At 41.4% G+C, this 19,454-nt stretch overlaps 1 protein-coding gene across 5 annotated transcripts in view; it reads left to right on the top strand.

Annotated features, from left to right (window-relative positions):
• The window catches only part of tiam2a (TIAM Rac1 associated GEF 2a), a 149,816-nt gene that overhangs the window by 86,184 nt on the left and 44,178 nt on the right, over positions 1–19,454 (top strand). For all 5 annotated transcript variants that reach the window (XM_038271560.1, XM_038271558.1, XM_038271563.1 and 2 more), the window contains exons 6-9: positions 2,482–2,706; positions 5,430–5,615; positions 5,693–5,836; positions 17,135–17,191. In XM_038271560.1, coding sequence (XP_038127488.1) covers positions 2,482–2,706; positions 5,430–5,615; positions 5,693–5,836; positions 17,135–17,191 — 612 coding nt within the window. The remainder of the gene's footprint in view (positions 1–2,481; positions 2,707–5,429; positions 5,616–5,692; positions 5,837–17,134; positions 17,192–19,454) is intronic.

Here is a 19,454-nt window from a genome sequence, read left to right as displayed (position 1 = left end):
TGTTATTTGAGAATACTGAGGATTTTCTTGCAGCATTAGAGGAAAAAGAAAGAACTGAACCAAAAAAGTTGTCATTGGACATATTCTTCAACAGCAGTAATGTATGCATTTAGCTGAATTACTGAACATCAAGTAAAAAGGAAATCTAAAGTTAAAATACAGCTGCCTGGAGCTTTCAGCCAATCTAACATGCTGCACAGCACATAAGCTGACTACAGCTGATTTCCCTACAGCTGCACTCTTTCAAAAGGCTGCCAACATTAACAAATCCGGGATGTTCCTTGGTAGAGAGTGAATGTGCAAACAAATTGGAAATAAAACGGACAGGCATTTAGCCAGGAATATTTCATAGTGTACACCTTAGTCTCGACTCCTGTCGTTGTTTCTTGCATCTGTAAACCCTGATTAGATAATTGTTTGTCGTATCCTCTTCCCAAAAGCCGACTCTGTCAAATAAATTCACCAAAGGCTGCCTTCTTCGCCTGACTCTCCGCAAACTTCCTAATTATGGCCACTGCCATGTTGGTTCACTTGTTTACCTCTAGAGAGCAGTAGTACTGTAGATTCATACACCTTGTTCTATCAAATCTTTATGTTTTTAGGGGTGAAATTTCGACTCTCTGAAACACTATTTCCTGCATTTTGAGGTGGAATGCAGCTTTTTTCCTGATGGGAATATAGGTTTAAGTTTGCTTGACTAGAGGTGAAACTTTCATAAGGAAGACATGAGATCATTTTCAGGTACAATATAATGTTTCATAGGTCAATTCAAACAATCAGGAAGTTTAATGATACATTCACACTGCAATTTGAGTAGCGAAAAAGTGTCTGCTGCTTAAATTTTGATGCCTGGACACCTTAAGGTCAGACGTGCCTCCAGAGGATCTTTGATGCTTCTGAATCGCGTCCAGTAAAGTTAGTCCAGATGCCTCTGCTGCTCCTGTGTTCAGTGGCAGAGAGCAGCTTTGCAATATTTGCTGTGATTAATGGGTAAAAACTGGATTCAATATAATTTTTATGCGAGAAAGTCCACCTGAAAACATTGTTTTTCCAGTCAGTTCCTCAGTCTTATAATCCTGCCTTAAAATATTTTTTCGCTGTCTGAGCCGCTCAGACCTCCAACAGCAGCTGCATCAGGCCGGGTCGCCTCTTGGGGGTTTTCCACTTCTGTTAGTGGTGGCTAGAAGTAGATGCTAGTATTTTTCAGGTATGTGGTATAAACTGCAAGAATCAAAATAATAAAAGCAGACATATTTTACTGGCAGGTTGCGACATTTTAAGTTAATTTAGGCATTAGTAAACAGTTTCAGGGGAGTGATCATATCGCTCTGCATGAGCAGTGCTTTGCCTGTTGTTGTGGGTCGTCGGGCAACACAAATAAAATTTTTCCAACTCCAGTGTCTGCCGCTTTTGAAATTTTGTACATTTGAGCGAAGTTTCTTGGGGAAAAATAGGGCGTACCATTTATATTTTTTTTTAGTAAAGGCAATGACAATGTACTCCTGTACATCTTTGATGTACTCTGTTTTAGGGTTGTCACGATACTAAACTTTTCAACTCGATACTGACACTAAGTAAAATATTTGATACTCGATGTAATTTTCGATACCACAAGGATAAAAACAAAGACTCCAAAATTCAACAGAAATGTTTTCATTAATAAACAAAATACAATAAATAGATAAATAAATACAATAAACAATATTTTGAGGTTGTATGCTGTGCACAATATTAAGCAAGCTTGATAAAAAACCTACAAAATTAAAATTAAGTGTTCCTTCCTTGGGTATGCTTTGCACACATAACAATGACACTAGCCAAACCAGTTAAAAAACAAAAATAATTCTCAGCAGCTGCACCTGTTACAGAAAAAAGTCTGAAACCGAAAATTGCACAGAATTATTCAATCACACAGAGTATCGATACTTTTGACAACCCTACTCTGTTTAGCCTTCCTGTTACTTTCTAATGCTAACTCTCACTGGAAACATCTAGACAATTTAGTAATATTTTAAATTGTTTCCTTCATCTCTGAGCTTCCTGGGACTTCATCTGATAAAGGGTCGATCTCCTGGATTTTGTTTAATGCCTCTCTAGTGTGTCACTAGTTCCCCTCTGTTGGACAATAAAGGTATTTTTTTATCTTCTTAGTGTTAGAAAAAGGATATGACCATTGGATTTTCGGCTGAGTTATTGAGACTGAAAAGGACCCTCGATTGATTCTCTGACCAATATTTTGGCTCTTAGATAAAGTTTTTTTTACTAAAAGTTCTTTGCAGGTGACATTTATGCTGATGTTTTCAAATACAGGTTCCATTTATCATTGGTCCTTCACTTTATTGGCTTACACTCGCTTTTACTTTTTATGACATACAGCAAATGGCAATGCATTGGCTTACTCTGCTTATTGTTATTTTAGCTGCTTAACTGAATATCAGCCTATAAAGCCTTATCACATTCCCGTCTCTTTGGTCGTTTAAGGCCAGCAACCAGACGGACCTGGAAAACTGGGTGACAGCCATCCACTCAGCCAGCGCTTCACTGCTCGCCAAGCGTCAGGGAAAGGAAGACACTGTGCGTCTGCTGCGGAACCAGGCCCGCACCTTGCTCCAGAAGATAGACATGGATGGGAAGATGAAGAAAATGGCCGAGCTCCAGCTGACCGTAGTCAGCAACCCCAAAAACCGCAAAGCTATTGAAAACCAGGTAAGAAACGGGGGAAAATATAAAAGGACAAAACCGCTCAAAATTTTCCATCCATCAATTGGTTGATAGTATCCTGCATAGGTGGGGATGTGGTTTAATTTTGGCACATTTAAAAAAAACAAACCTTTTGGTGTTGTGCTCTACTTATTTTTCACCATTTGGTGACAGCTGCGACAGGTCTGTGGCTAATTTTACTGTGTGGGTGGGTGAGGTGGCCTGGATGTTTCAGTCCCAAAATGCAGAGTGAGGGGCCCAGGGGAGCTGCTTGTTCCTGGATTATTATCATCATTGCGATTCCAGATGTTTTCTGGTAATATGCATTATCCTATTCCCCCTCCTCCATCAGCCTGAAGGGGGGAATCCAAAGCATGCAGTGCTGTGCTGTAGCCTACATGCAGCAGATTACAGAGTCGGAAAAAGAGTCAAGTATGTTTATACTTTTTACAAAAACTAGTTTAGTTTGGGAATAGGCGACAATAAAGCGGTTTTTATGCCTAATCGCATGATTGATATTCTACATCATTTCAGATTCTTATTTGCACTAAAACTCCCAGCTGATGTTGCTAAATTGACAAACAAAACCCTTCTAGTTTTTGCAAATTAAAGCAAATAACTTTTCATGAAAGATGCTCAGTAAATCAGTGCAGGAATGACCACAAGCGGTGTCGCTGCCTGGCTACCACCAAGCTGCCTGCATTCATGTCTGTTTCCAATTAGCCAGCATGCCACTGCAGAGACAAGCTGGAGTTGGAGTGAATGATAGGGTCAGAAGTTGTACAGGACAGGACTCTGATAAAGGCGCCTCGGGGCTGATGATAAATTTCAGTTTCGGTGTGGTTGTTGAGCACCGACAGGGCACCACTTTGATGTCCCTGTCTGCCCCCTCACCCACCTCTTCTCAAATCAGTGCCAGCAGAGCTTGTTTGAAGTCTGCCCTTGCCCAACCCCCAAACACATTAGGACACAAGCATGCACACACTGTGATCAAGTTACACCAAAGGAATTATCTTGCATTGAAGCTTTTGCAGATTTTAATGCAACCAGGAAGAAAAGATGAACATCTGCTTAGAGGAAAACCTTTGCAGACAGTTGGGGTGGAAATAGGTTTTTAGGAAGGGGCAAATAAGTATTAACTTTATTAAACTTTAGATGCAAATCCCCATCATGCACCACGACATATTTTTGCAAAATACTCTAACATAAATTTGTCAAATATAAGAGAAACATAACGTAGTTTGGTGTAAAGAAAGCATTTTTGTTTTTTTATAATTTAGCTTGTTGCAAGGATTTTACAGTCTGAAGAAATAGAAAATTACACCATATACCAAACGTCACAAGGTTGTGCATGACAGGGAAGGGCTTTATATACTGCATGCATCATTTAGGTAGTTAACATTGTATTACTTCTTGAGCTCCTTGAGTTATTTACTGTCACAGGTAGGTGCTTCGCCCTGAGAGTAAGTGTTGGGGCCGGTATGATTTAAGGAGGGCCGGCCCTTGCACGCTGTCATTAGGATCGTCTCAGAGATTACCAGTCCGAGCCTGACTGCATCCATAGCTACAATAAACTTTTTGAGATCAACGACCCAATCAGATGTCAGATAAAGGAAATCTTTAGACGTGCCAAGCTTGGTGAGAAGCTTACAAGTTAAGCATTTAATTTCACAAAAGCTGTGGCAAAATATAGTTAATATGTCCCTCCTCTTTTTCTCATCTTGCTAAATCCAGATAATACACATAAAAAATGTCTTTTTCATTTTACAAGTTAACTAAAACATGGTTGGTAGAATTAACCACAACATATCTGTGATAAATCATGAACCTACCCTCATTTTAGCTTTAAAAATCAACCAAACTGCCCCACATTTTCAGGCCACCATAACCGCCTGCAGAGAAAAACAAAGCACAGATCTTTCACCACAGATGCTCTGCTTCTCAATAACCAAGTTTCTTTTTGCCATTGTTGTGCCCTTCAACAAGAGGAATGCACAGTGCAAGCTTGTCTACAATGGGGAATGTTTGAATGAGTTAAAGCTTGTTAACTGAGCCCACCTGCACAGTCGTATACATAGGTGTTCAGAGTGCATTAGTCACAAGGTAATTTCTCCACAAGTTTCTCCACAAACAAAATGTTTGTTTAAGGTGTTCATAAAATGCCACCCTTTGGCCTTGTTCTCAGTTTGCTCGTAATTCCAACCAGCGCACGTTGATTTGAGCGAAACCCTAATGGGACACCACCGTGGGGTCCATTATACTAAATGAAGTCATGGCACAGACGAGACCGATTAAGCTGGGTCGTTATGGGGGGTTGTTCTAGCTGTTCTCGTTAAATCCAGTCTCCAGCCAACAAAATTAGCTCTTTCCTATAGCTAACATAACATACCTGTAAACTGGGAGTGTGGGGGAAGTTTATGTGTGTGGTCTGTTCTACATCTTCTGGTTCTCAGGACATAAAATGTGCATTTGGATTCGCCGTGCAGACAGAAATACCTCTCTGTGAAATATGCAGCCATTTGTCACCGGCAAACTCCCACCACGTCATGGTGTTGCCCTCCACCAGCATCTGCAAGCAATTACGCTTTAAACTAAAACACTTGCTTGACCCTGCATCTCCTTTGATCCTGAAACTCCCCTCCCCTCTAAAGCACTGCTTGTTAAGTCATCACCCAACATATTAAATCCCAAAAATCTAAACCAAAGCAATGTTCTTTCCCTTCCATTAGATCCAGCAGTGGGAGCAGAACCTAGAGAAGTTCAACATGGACCTCTTCAGGATGCGCTGCTACCTTGCCAGTCTTCAGGGGGGAGAGCTGCCTAATCCCAAGAGCCTGCTTGCCACCGCTAGCCGCCCGACCAAAACCGCTCTGGGACGCCTCGGCGTTTTCTCCGTGTCCTCTTTCCATGCACTGGTAAGGAAGATAGAAGTCGAAGATATAGAGGTGTTCCTTTTTGTGTAATTTGGTCCTGATGCTGTGCATCTGTTCAGATCTGTTCCAGGGACGAGGCTACAGTAAGGAGGCGTTCGTTGTCTACGGCTTGCAGGCAGAGAAAGAGGAGCCTGTTCTCCTCACTGAAAGGCCTCGACAACCTGACGAAGAGAGGCCGGGAAAAGAGACCCTCTGTAGCACAGGTACTATGGACACATTTTCAGCTTGTTTATGCATGCTGACAACCTCACATTCTAAATAAGAAATGCCACAACCTTTCGCACTCCGATTTCTCATGAATTAAAAGGTCGCCATGAGTGAGAAAAACATTTTCTATGTTCTTAAAAAAAAAAAAAAAAAAAAAAAACAGTGAAATGAACCAAAATGACCAGATTATACACTATATTGCCAAAAGTATTTGCTCACCTGCCTTGACTCACATATGAGCTTAAGTGACATCCCGTTCCTAATCCATAGGGTTCAATATGACGTCGGTCCACCCTTTGCAGCTAGAACAGCTTCAACTCTTCTGGGAAGGCTGTCCACAAGGTTTAGGAGTGTGTTTATGGGAATTTTTGACCATTCTTCCAGAAGCGCATTTGTGAGGTCGCACACTGATGTTGGACGAGAAGGCCTGGCTCTCAGTCTCCGCTCTAATTCATCCCAAAGGTGTTCTATCGGGTTGAGGTCAGGACTCTGTGCAGGCCAGTCAAGTTCATCCACACCAGACTCTGTCATCCATGTCTTTATGGACCTTGCTTTGTGCACTGGTGCACAGTCATGTTGGAAGAGGAAGGGGCCAGCTCCAAACTGTTCCCACAAAGTTGGGAGCATGGAATTGTCCAAAATGTCTTGGTATGCTGAAGCATTCAGAGTTCCTTTCACTGGAACTAAGGGGCCAAGCCCAGCTCCTGAAAAACAACCCCACACCATAATCCCCCCTCCACCAAACTTTACACTTGGCACAATGCAGTCAGACAAGTACCGTTCTCCTGGCAACCGCCAAACCCAGACCCGTCCATCAGATTGCCAGATGGAGAAGCGCGATTCGTCACTCCAGAGAACGCGTCTCCACTGCTCTAGAGTCCAGTGGCGGCGTGCTTTACACCACCGCATCCGACGCTTTGCATTGCACTTGGTGATGTATGGCTTGGATGCAGCTGCTCGACCATGGAAACCCATTCCATGAAGCTCTCTGCGCACTGTTCTTGAGCTAATCTGAAGGCCACATGAAGTTTGGAGGTCTGTAGTGATTGACTCTGCAGAAAGTTGGCGACCTCTTCGCACTATGCGCGTCAGCATCCGCTGACCCCGCTTCGTCAGTTTACGTGGCCTACCACTTCGTGGCTGAGTTGCTGTCGTTCCCAAACACTTCCATTTTCTTATAATACAGCTGACAGTTGACTGTGGAATATTTAGGAGCGAGGAAATTTCACGACTGGATTTGTTGCACAGGTGGCATCCTATCACAGTTCCACGCTGGAATTCACTGAGCTCCTGAGAGCGACCCATTCTTTCACAAATGTTTGTAAAAACAGTCTGCATGCCTAGGTGCTTGAATTTATACACCTGTGGCCATGGAAGTGATTGGAACACCTGATTCCAATAATTTGGATGGGTGAGCAAATACTTTTGGCAATATAGTGTATCTACGAAAATTCCCAATAGATTATTCAGTTTATTTATTTGTGTATAGTACCAATTCAACCAGATCATACAGTTGAATTGATTTAAAGGTTCTATCTATGGAAAACAAGTTGATTGCATCGACTCATTGATTCAAAGGTAATCCCGCACACTAAGCATGCTTGTAGCGACAGTGGAGAGAAAAAACTTCCTTTTAACAGAGAGAAACCTCCACCAGAACCAAAGTGTGAGCGGCCATCTGCCGAAGCCGACTGGGGTTCAAGGAGGCAGAAGCAGAGATACAAAAAGCAACTGTAAAAGGCGACCCCATCCAGGAAACACACAGCCAGGCAGACGAGCCCAGAGCCAGCTCCCATGTCAGAGGATGAAGAGAGCACATCCAGTTAGTCACAGTCAGAGAAACAGGACTGCACTGAAAAACAGGCCGATCTCCATCATCTATAAACAAAGGTGTTGATGGCAGCAGCACAGCTGATATTTCTCTCCAGGATGGAGTCACAGCCAAACAGGAACAGACCAAATGAAGCTACTATGAGAAAAAGCAGCATTATTCTCATTAACAGATCTTTAATCCTTTATCACCCCATTTTATCTCCACTGCAGGAAGCATTTCGCAAATATGAATACTCAGCATTAGCATGCAGAATTAATGTCTCGACAAAATGTATGTTGATATATTTAAGCGTGTGCTGTGGATTAAAATTAGACCTATTAGTTATAGAAACAGCCTGAAACAAAGTTGCGCTTTTGCTTACTTGCATGTATTTCTTCACCTCCTTCAGCACATTTTAAGCCCCCATGTGGGCGTTTATTAATTAAGAGCACATAGTCCTGCATCTCTCCGGGTTTCCTCTGAAAGTCTAAGTGCAAGCCTCTCATCAGCTTGAGCACATGGGAGCGTTCCTTACCCAGGTGCAAACGGGGAAGTCTATATCCTCTTAGGTTTGTAATTAGAGTCTTGCCGGCTGCTTTTGTAACAATGCATAAATCCTCCTCTTGCTCTGTAGACCATAGAACCTATGGAGGAAATAGTCATTTACGCAACCAATTCATGGGCCCCTTATTTGTAGTTGAGAAAAGTGTCAGGTACGTCGTGAATTCCTAGACTTCAGTATTATTTTGAGCTAACAGAAAAGCTTTAGGTTAATTATAATCTTCAGGTGAACCCACACTCATTACAGGTTACAGAATGTTACCTGTCCTCTTTTGCTCCCTCTTATCTATCCCACCACCTGCTGTGTTATATTTATGTTTATGCATTTGCGCACGTCTGTCAGCGTCTAGGTATGCATCCCACGCGTTGCTATTTTTCCGTGGAGCTCCCGCCGTCCGGCTTAATGAGGCTCAGTTACGTTCTGTTGTGCAGAAGGCCGCGGCGGTGGCGCTGCAGCACATGGATGAATTATTAAAAGCCGTGTGTGGTAGATGACATTCTCCGCTCTCCGTCCTCACTCCTGCAGACACCAGCAGATGGTTGGTGTAAAGAAACTCATTATTAAATATCAGGGCTTTATTAGATTTGGGTTAAAAATTGGAACCTGATTATTAGATGAGATTTAAGGTCTGAAACACATGGTGAGGAAAAAGAAATACTTGATGAAATCAGTTTAAAGCATCTATTCTCCAGTTTCATAAACTAAGTTCTTTGCTTTTAATTTTCTATTAATGTCTAGTTTTATAGCTGCTTCATGTTGAATTCAATTCAATTCAGTTTATTTATATAAATAATTCACAACACGTGTCATCTCAAGGCACTTTACAGTTCACCAGATCATACAGTCAAATTGATTCAAAGTTTTCTATCTAGGGAAAACCAGTTGATTGCAGCGACACATTGACTTGAAGGCAATCCCTCACACTAAGCATGCTTGTAGCCACAGTGGAGAGGAAAAACGCTTGTTTAACAGGAAGAAACCTCCTGCAGAACCAGGCTCAGTGTGAGCGGTTATCTGTCGAGGCCGACTGGGGTTCAACGAGACAGAAGCAGAGATACAAAAAGCAGCTATAAAAGGCAGCACCATCCAGGAAACACACAGCCAGGCAGGCGAGCTCTGAGCTAACTACAATGTCCGAGGATGAGGAGAGCACATCCAACCAGTCACAGTCAGAGAAACAGTTCCACACTGGAAAAACAGGCTGATCTCCAACATCTATAAACAAAGGTGTTGATGGCAGCAGCACAGCCGATATTTCTCTCCAGGATGATGTCACAGCCAAACAGGAACAGACGAGTCAAAGCTACTATGAGAAAAAAGCATTGAGAGCATAACGTTAGAGATTTAACTAACAGATTCCGCAGAGTGGGAGAATTGAGATAGAATCAAGCAGAATTATGAAAAAGGGGTCCCTATGTCCTCCAGCAGTCTAAACCTATAGCAGCATAACTATAGAGATAGCTCAGGATAACCTGAGCCAGTCTTAATATAAGCTTTATCAAAAAGGAAAGTTTTAAGCCTACCCTTAAAAGTAGACAGGGTGTCTGCCTCATGGTAGTTGGTTCCACAGGAGAGGATCCTGATAACTAAAAGATCTGCCTCCCATTCTACTTTGAACGTTGAAGTGGCTCCCACTCACCTATGAGGCAGAAATCAGAGCCACAGACTAACAGGAGGTAACTGCAGCCAAAACAGTCTCTGTTTCCGTGAATTACACTGACATTTGGACACAAATGGACACATTCTAAGGGATTACAACTGCATTTTCCACTAAACAATAATTAAATGATTCTGTTGCTGTGAAGAGTCGAAAGCCAGGCATAAACTGTACGATTTTTGTGTCCTTTTCGGGCTGATTCTCCACTCGTGCAATCAGGCCATGTTTCGGCCTCATCGTGCGTCCTGCGTTGTGTTGTATACAGGGGGTAACGAGGGGCGAATAGCCTCTCACGACCACCTCCTGATCAGGAATCGTGAGGTCGGGAGAAAATCAAACATGTTTGAAATTCAGTTAGCCGTTGTAGGTTCTTTTTTTGGGCAATTCCTGCAGTTGAAGCAGAGCTACGAGCCGATTTACTAGAACCTCGAGCACAGCGCATGTGCAAACAACGTGGTTCCTCTTCTTTCAGATTGGGGAGTCCGACCAGCGGCATCTCTTGGTGCTCAGTCTAACGTGTGGTTTTGGATGTGCAGTGTGAGAAGGTAGATTGTGTCAGAGCGTCGAGCCGCACAGTGTGAGCTGTGAACTTTTAAACCCTGCGATTTCTTCGTACAGTTTGAGCTGTAGCTGCGTGCAAAGATTGGAAATATCGCACAGTGTATGCCCGGCTTAACAGTCTCTGCTCTCTCCTTTATTTTCTATAAACATTCCTGGTGTTTAGAGTTCATCGGTGGTACAGAACCAGCGAAGGCTGTGTTTTACCTTTAAATTGGTTTTGTTTTCAGTTTTAGAGATAATTGACATTGAACTGAAAGTCTGAAAGTCTGTCTGACTACATTTATAACTCTTCTACCTTATGAATTTTTCAGTTTTATTTTGGCGCCTCTCTTTCCCTAAATCAAACATGTTTGAAATTCAGTTAGCCGTTGTAGGTTCTTTTTTTGGGCAATTCCTGCAGTTGAAGCAGAGCTACGAGCCGATTTACCAGAACCTCGAGCACAGCGCATGTGCAAACAACGTGGTTCCTCTTCTTTCAGATTGGGGAGTCCGACCAGCGGCATCTCTTGGTGCTCAGTCTAACGTGTGGTTTTGGATGTGCAGTGTGAGAAGGTAGATTGTGTCAGAGCGTCGAGCCGCACAGTGTGAGCTGTGAACTTTTAAACCCTGCGATTTCGTCGTACAGTTTGAGCTGTAGCTGCGTGCAAAGATTGGAAATATCGCACAGTGTATGCCCGGCTTAACAGTCTCTGCTCTCTCCTTTATTTTCTATAAACATTCCTGGTGTTTAGAGTTCATCGGTGGTACAGAACCAGAGAAGGCTGTGTTTTACCTTTAAATTTGTTTTGTTTTCAGTTTTAGAGATAATTGACATTGAACTGAAAGTCTGAAAGTCTGTCTGACTACATTTATAACTCTTCTACCTTATGAATTTTTCAGTTTTATTTTGGCGCCTCTCTTTCCCTAAATCAAACATGCAGTCTTTTAACTCCATCCTCCACACAGTTAATTGCCAAAATCTATTTTTTCTCCCTTAGAAAACTCTTCCTCCCATCTCCGTTTACCACCTAGCTCTCTCTCTCTTACAAACCGTTCCTCAGAGCGTATACACAGCATTACCCAGCGGTCTTTCTCTGACAATTTCCATACTGACTCATCTATGTTGACTAAGCCTAAATCCCATTTACCACAGCAACGCTCTGCTCTAGAACCTTGCCCCGGAGTCACGCTTTACCCCCTCCACCTTCTTCCCTCTTGGTTACTGTTCTATCATCCATCTTCGCAGGGCTACAGTAGGGAGCTGGCCGTCACTCGGCTGTGGGAAATAGGCCAAGGTCTGGGGATTTGTGGGAGAGTTGGTAAAGCTTTCTAAATTTAGACCGTTTACAGTGAAGCAGCTCTGTTTATAGGCAGGTTATAAATGTACTCCTGCTGAGGGGGAAGATGAGGATTTCTGCTACCATAACAGGGTTTTTTTTATGCGTTCTCTTGGATTGTTTATACAGGTGCTGGTCATAAAATTAGAATATCATGAAAAAGTAGATTGATTTCAGTAATTCCATTTAAAAAGTGAAACTTGTATATTATATTCATACATTACATACAAACTCATATATTTCAGATGTTTATTTTGTTTAATTTTGATGATTACAAATGACAACAAATGAAAATCTCAAATTCATCATATCAGAAAATTAGAATATTACTGAAGACCAATAAAAACAAAGGATTTATAGAAATGTTGGCCAACTGAAAAGTATGAACATGAAAAGTATGAGCATGTACAGCACTCAGTATTTAGTTGGGCCTCCTTTGGCCTGTATTACTGCAGCAATGCGGCGTGGCATGGAGTCGATCAGTCTGTGGCACTGCTCAGGTGTTATGATAGCCCAGGTTGCTCTAATAGTGGCTTTTAGCTCTTCCGAATTGTTGGGTCTGGTGTATTGCATCTTCTTCTTCACAATACCCCATAGATTTTCTATGGGGTTAAGGTCAGGAGAGTTTGCTGGCCAATTAAGAACAGGGATACCATGGTCCTTCAACCAGGTACTGGTAGCTTTGGCACTGTGTGCAGGTGCCAAGTCCTGTTGGAAAATGAAATCTGCATCTCCAAAAAGTTGGTCAGCTGCAGGAAGCATGAAGTGCTCTAAAACTTCCTGGTATGTGGCTGCGTTGACCCTGGACCTCAGAAAACACAATGGACCAACACCAGCAGATGACATGGCACCCCAAACCATCACTGACTGTGGAAACTTTACACTGGACTTCAAGCAACGTGGATGAAGTGCCTCTCTTCTTTTCCTCCAGACTCTGGGACCTTGATTTCCAAAGGAAATGCAAAATTTACTTTCATCAGAGAACATGACTTTGGACCACTCACCAGCAGTCCAGTCCTGTTTCTCTTTAGCCCAGGCAAGACGCTTCTGACGCTGTCTGTGGTTCAAGAGTGGCTTGACACAAGGAATGCGACAGCAGAAACCCATGTCTTTCATACGTCTGTGTGTGGTGGTTCTTGAAGCACTCACTCCAGCTGCAGTCCACTCTTTGTGAATCTCCCCCACATTTTTGAATGGGTTTTGTTTCACAATCCTCTCCAGGGTGCGGTTATCTCTCTTGCTTGTACACTTTTTTCGACCACATCTTTTCCTTCCCTTCGCCTCTCTATTAATGTGCTTGGACACTGAGCTCTGTGAACAGCCAGCCTCTTTAGCGATGACCTTTTGTGTCTTGCCCTCCTTGTGCAAGGTGTCGATGGTCGTCTTTTGGACAACTGTCAAGTCAGCAGTCTTCCCCATGATTGTGTAGCCTATAGAACTAGACTGAAAGACAATTTAAAGGCTTTTGCAGGTGGTTTGAGTTAATTAGCTGATTAGAGTGTGGCACCAGGGGCCATCAATTTTGAACCTTTTCACAATATTCTAATTTTCTGATATGATGAATTTGAGATTTTCATTTGTTGTCATTTGTAATCATCAAAATTAAACAAAATAAACATCTGAAATATATGAGTTTGTATGTAATGTATGAATATAATATACAAGTTTCACTTTTTAAATGGAATTACTGAAATCAATCTACTTTTTCATGATATTCTAATTTTATGACCAGCACCTGTATAGTAGAGTAACCTGATGGCACAGAGTGACTTTTATAGCAATTTAAGTCATGGTCTGTGTGCTAAGAGGGAGAAAGTTTGTCAGATTTTGTTTTTGCCACCTGCTTGTTTTTCCTAACAGTTTAGTTAACCAACAGCCTGAAAACTACTGTGGGAGTATACAGCTTAAATTATATGTAAATCAGACATTTAAATAATCTGTCTTCAGTCTAAACCAGGGGTAACTAAATAAAAATCGGTCCGAATAAAGAAAATCATCAACCAGTAAAGGTCCGGAGACATTTTTAATGATTATTTGTTACTTTAAACAGAATTTAACACTGAAATAAAATGTGTTGTTTATGCATCCATATTATACATTGAATTTTAATATAAAAAGTATTAAAAGAAAAAAATAGAATATTTTTCCACTTTAAAATCTAAAGTGTTTAAGTAGAGAACAACAATCTTTCAGTTTGGTATACAGACAATTTCCTGATTGACATTTTTTATAAAACACCTTAACTGACCGTGTTATTATTATTATTATTTTTCTGACTTAATGAGAGCAGTGGACTTTAGGCTGCCCTGCAAGGCTTTAAACCTGGGTTTGAATAGAGACAAAGCCATTATCAAGCACATATCAAGGTGCTCATTTTGAACCTGGATCCATATTTACTTTTGATTCTGTTCATGGTGGAGAATCCTGCTTCACAGCAGTAGGTTGAGCCAAACATACTCAAAATGTGCAGAGTCATCTTTGAGCACGCCATTTCACTTTTCTTTCACGTTCACCGCAGTTCTTCCAGCAGTCCACACTTTCTCTGCTTTCTTTTTCTCATCGTCTTCTCCATCTTTCCCATCATCCGCCTTGCCACGGCTTGCCTGCTGTGTCTAAAAGTAGCTTGCAGCAGCAACCTAGACTGGCAGCTCATTGGCTAATTTGTATCACGTGCAGCCTGGTGCCGGACGCTCTTAAGGGCTTTACCATATTAACACAGGAGAAGCGGTGCAAGTGAAGTTTAGACACTGTTGGACAAAACACGGTAATTTAGAAATGTTTTAAATCAGGTTGAATCCGGATTAGCCAGCAGGTGGGTCCGTGACCTCCGGTCTGAAGGATGACTTCTTGACCTTATTAAGCGATCAGGGTCACATTGAAGTAGGCATGTGGACAAATCTGTTTTCAGCATTCCTCTAGATCAGGGGTTGGCAACCTATGGCTCCAGAGCTGCATGAGGCTCTTTAATGCCCCCCTGGCAGCTCCTCTGAGCTTTTTCAAAAATGTATGAAATGGAAAAGAGGGATTTCTTTTTGTTTGTTTGTTTTAATATGGTGTGCAGGAAATCAAACAAACATTCATTCTGTTTTCCAATGCTGTAAAACTGTGTATATTAAATTAATTTTAACATTTATGTCAAGGAAGATTAGCATCATAGCCATGTTTCAGAGCGGCACGGTGCCAGGCAGGTGGCTGTTGTAAACAAAGCATTGCGTATGTCTTGGGCCATGGATCCCAAAGGGAAATACAGGAAGATAGCTGAGAACAAAGGATTCAAAGAAGAATGGACCAAATTATTTGCTTTCATTATGGATGCGAAAGGATTGCCTGCATGTTTGCTTCCCGACCTTCCAGGGAAGGCATGCTAAATATGCAGCAGACCACCAAATTAGGAGCAGTGTTAATTTTGTCAGCTTTTTTTAATTTAGTGTTAATCACAATGACAAAAATCAGTTTTAGTCTTAGTCATTGCCTTCCCAATTTAGTCTTTGTCTAAATGGTGAAAATCTATTTTAGTCTTAGTCAAATTTTTGTAATTTTAGATAACACTGTGCAGAATAGAACTTCTCCACTTACTGATTCTCTTTTTAACATAAATCACACTGTACACATTGAACATTTTGTCGGCTTGTTTCATCATATCCACAAAGTCTTCATCATCAATGGTCCTTGCAGGCAGGCCAGAACGCCCAATCCACTTTGCCATTGAGTTCTTTAGGGCTTTCTGCTCTTTGGCGTCGGGGGTGGGGGTGCTCCCACCATGTCTGCAACAGACTTCACGTCCTTCCCCAACCTCTGATTTGGCTGTGGTGTCATTGGTCAGGTATCTAATTGGGAGGAAGAAATTAAACGATTAATATCCAGCGGATCAGTAGAACATCTTTCTTCTATGACAGAGAGACAGACAGATACAGGCACAGGAAGGCACACACACACACACACACACACACTCACATGCACGCGCGCCCACACACACACACACACACGGTACTACTACTACAGGCCCACCCGTTCCTTACCTTCCTCCATATGGCAACATGTTGGCACCTCAGATGTCGCTTGAGATTCGTTGTTTTTTGTGCATCATCATCTCATTGAAGAAATTAACACAGTGGGAGTGAGAGGAAAAAGTTTGATTGCAGAACTTCAGGATAAATTACAGGAGAGCAAAGATAGATTTAAGAGGTGGATTGCATCTCCAAACTCCACCACTGCTGCTAGTTTTGTTGCAAGCGTGGAAAACCGTCCACAAATCAAACAGGTAGAGCTCTTATGCATTCTTATACTTTCTCCCCCCCCCAAAGTCTTCAATATAAAAATTAACACAAAAAAATCAGATTTCTTTATTGTGTTTCTATAATTTTATCAATGCAACAAAACCTAATACATTAATATTGTGATGGAATTTAAACTTAAAGCAACAAATGTCATAAAGCAGAGTAGTCACATGATGTGACATTTGCTCCATGATAAAAATTTAATAATGTATGCTTATTTTATATTTAAACCCACATAGTCCTTTTTTATAATGGGCTAATACACTTAGAGCCAGTATTGCCATACTAGGCGTATATTTAAGACTTTTACATTTTTGCAGCTCCAGACAGATTTTTATTTATTTTATGGTCCAGTATGGCTCTTTGAACAGTTTGGGTTTAGATGTTCCTATATGTGGATTCACAACCGGCTTATCTTCATCCGAAGTATTTTTACACTTTATACGAAACTAGACAAAGAGAGAAAAAAGTAATTGTAAAGAAAATCGTATAGAAATTTTTGTTTATTTTCTTTGAGTCTGCGCTTTTTTTCAGCGGCCTTCAATGGAAGGAGATGCCAACATGCAAAGGACAACAGCTCGGTCACTCTTCCAACCGGAATTACCATTAAACTTTTTTTTTACTCCACATATCTTATAAGAAGAGCTTATTTTGAAAACGGACCAGGAGAAGAGATGAAACCTTTTTAGCACTGCTAGTTCTGGTGAAACGTAAAATAAGAGTCATCTGTGTCTACTGCTCCCTACTGTTTGAACAGTAATTGTTTGGAGAAGTTCAAGCTGATTAAGAAGCTTTTTTAGAGGAGGATGCTTGTCCTTTCTTCCATCTGCCTTTGGACTATTTCCCCCTTTCATCTCTCTGCAAACACCCCAATCTTCGCACATGCATCACATTTCCAGCATGCCCCCTTCAAAGGCCACAGATATCTCATTTGGAAGCAGTATCAAAGCGCTGTTCTCGCCACTAGTAGTTTTTAATTAACTACCTAACTACCAGCGCTGTGTGTGACTATTATTGTGTTGCTGAAGCCAGAGCTTTATGAGTCAGTCAGTCAGCATGGTGCCCCGCGGTCTGTGCTTTCTGACCGTTCACTCTTTTGATTTTTCAGGTCTTTGAGAGCGATGCTGGAGGTCAGACGTGCATCCTGCCTCCCAGAAGTACCGAGGTGAGTCAGAGAATTTATTCACCCAGTCCACACACGCAAAAACCAGTGGCTTGATTGGTCAGCTATTGCATGAAAGAGCCTGAATTCAACCACAGCTCTCCATCCTGCTTTTGAGTGTAATCATATTTTTACACACAGTGTTTGCGCGATTCTGGGGTATTAAATAGCTGCTTGTCTGAGTGCATTATTTGGTTCAAAGCAACACTCCCTTTCAAGTTTATCTGCATTTATCTGTGAATAAAGACATCAAATCTAACAGGAGAAGTTTAATATGGTGCAACTTGCTCCCTCCTACTAACAGATCTTCGCTGGCAACCCTCCCTGCTTCTGAAACACATATGAGTGTTTGAGATAGAAAACCCTGGAGTTGCTTGTTTTTTTTGTTGTTTTTTTTTATTGCAGCCCTACTTTCAATCAACTTGAGATTGGGATGATTTTCACCTCTTTCTTAAAGGCTTTCCTGTTCAAAGCCCTTATGGTTCCAGCAGGTCTGCTAATGTTGGCTTTGTGATTTAAAACATGGGAAAAACATGGAATAAGTGAAGCTTGTTCAAGATCATCCTCACAAAAACATGCTCTCGCTCAGAGTAAAACTCAAATATTTTTTTTTGTACTTCACCAATTCAATTCAATTCAGTTTATTCATATTGCGCCAATTCCAATTATGTTTGTATACAACATATGTCATCTCAAGGCACTTTACAGTTCACCAGATCATACTGTCAAATTGATTCAAAGTGTTCTATCTAAGGAAAAGCAGTTTATTCCATCGACTCATTGACTCGAAGGCAATCCCTTACACTAAGCATGCTTGTAGCAACAGTGGAGGGGAAAAACTCCCTTTTAACAGGAAGAAACCTCCAGCAGAAGCAGGCTCAGTGTGAGCGGCCATCTGCCGAGGCCGACTGGCATTCAAGGAGACAGAAGCAAAGATACAAAAAGCAGCTGTAAAAGGCGGCACCATCCAGGAAACACACAGCCAGGTAGACGAGCTCTAAGCCAGCTCCAATGTTAGAGCATGAAGAGAGCACATCCAGCCAGTCACAGTCAGAAAAACAGGACTACACTGGAAAAACAGGCCGATCTCCAACATCTATCAACAAAACTGTAGATGGCAGCGACACAGCTGATATTTCTCTCCAGGATGGAGTCACAGCCAAACGGCAACAGACGAGTCAAAGCTACTAAGAACACCAGTTAAACAGCCAAGAAAAATTTACCTGCCTTTACTCAAACGTATTACAAACTAATGCAGCAATTAACTCACAACAATTAAAGATATTTAAACTTGTACTCTATTCTTTAAAATGTGTACCTTTATTAAATTAATAATTAAATTTAATTAAATACCATTATATTTGATTGGTTGAACTAATCCCCTTACCTATGGTGATTTGATAATGATATGGAAGATAAATACTAATATTCAACAAAAATATAACCAAATATTTCTTTCTTGAAGCGTAGTTATATCATTAATGGTTTGGAGGACCACATACTTGCCGTACAAACTTTAAAATGTACAAATGTTTTTGTTATAGAAAATATTACCGTAAAAAACACTTTAGATATTCTTAGTTTGGAGGAGAAGCCTAGTGAGACATGGAGAAGCAGAATACTCTCCATTCCATATTTAATAGCCGACGCAGTCCTTTCACCAGAGTAATAGCTGGGATGTGTTTCCCATCATATTGTTATTATTATTGTGGTCTAAGCAATAGATTTGAAGGTCTGCTGCAAAGCGTTTTTTGCTGAACTTTTAAAATATGCAAACAGTTATTATGGCCTTCCAAATCAAAACCCCAAATTTACACCATGGATGTAGTGAAGGCTGCAGTTTGCTAACGTATTCCACTTATGTTTCCAATGACTTCAGAAAACATCCTTCATGACAGAATGAAACTCTTACAGACTTCTATAATAGATACTTTCAGACATGCTAAAGGCCCATTCATACCTCACGTAAAAGACGGATACGGATACGTGTGGAGTGTTTCATACGTTCTAACCGTCGATTTCGCCCGTACTTTGACACGAAAATTGGGAGCTTACGCTTACGGACGAAACGGATCAATACGGAGCAATACTACCGGAAACGGTGGGGGCGCTATTGAGTTTTTAGTACAAAATGTCAACAAAATACAAAGAAGGTTAGAATGCAACAGAATCAGGTCTTGGACCATCGCCATGTTTTGATCAATGACGAATCATTGGCGCCCAGCACTGCCACCTAGAGGAAATACGGGTTATTGCGCACCTCAAC

This window comes from Cyprinodon tularosa, unplaced genomic scaffold (genome assembly GCF_016077235.1).
Source record: "Cyprinodon tularosa strain WSP-4 unplaced genomic scaffold, ASM1607723v1 ctg80, whole genome shotgun sequence".
Classification (NCBI taxonomy): Eukaryota; Metazoa; Chordata; class Actinopteri; order Cyprinodontiformes; family Cyprinodontidae; genus Cyprinodon; species Cyprinodon tularosa.
This window is presented reverse-complemented; position numbering and strand designations above follow the sequence as displayed.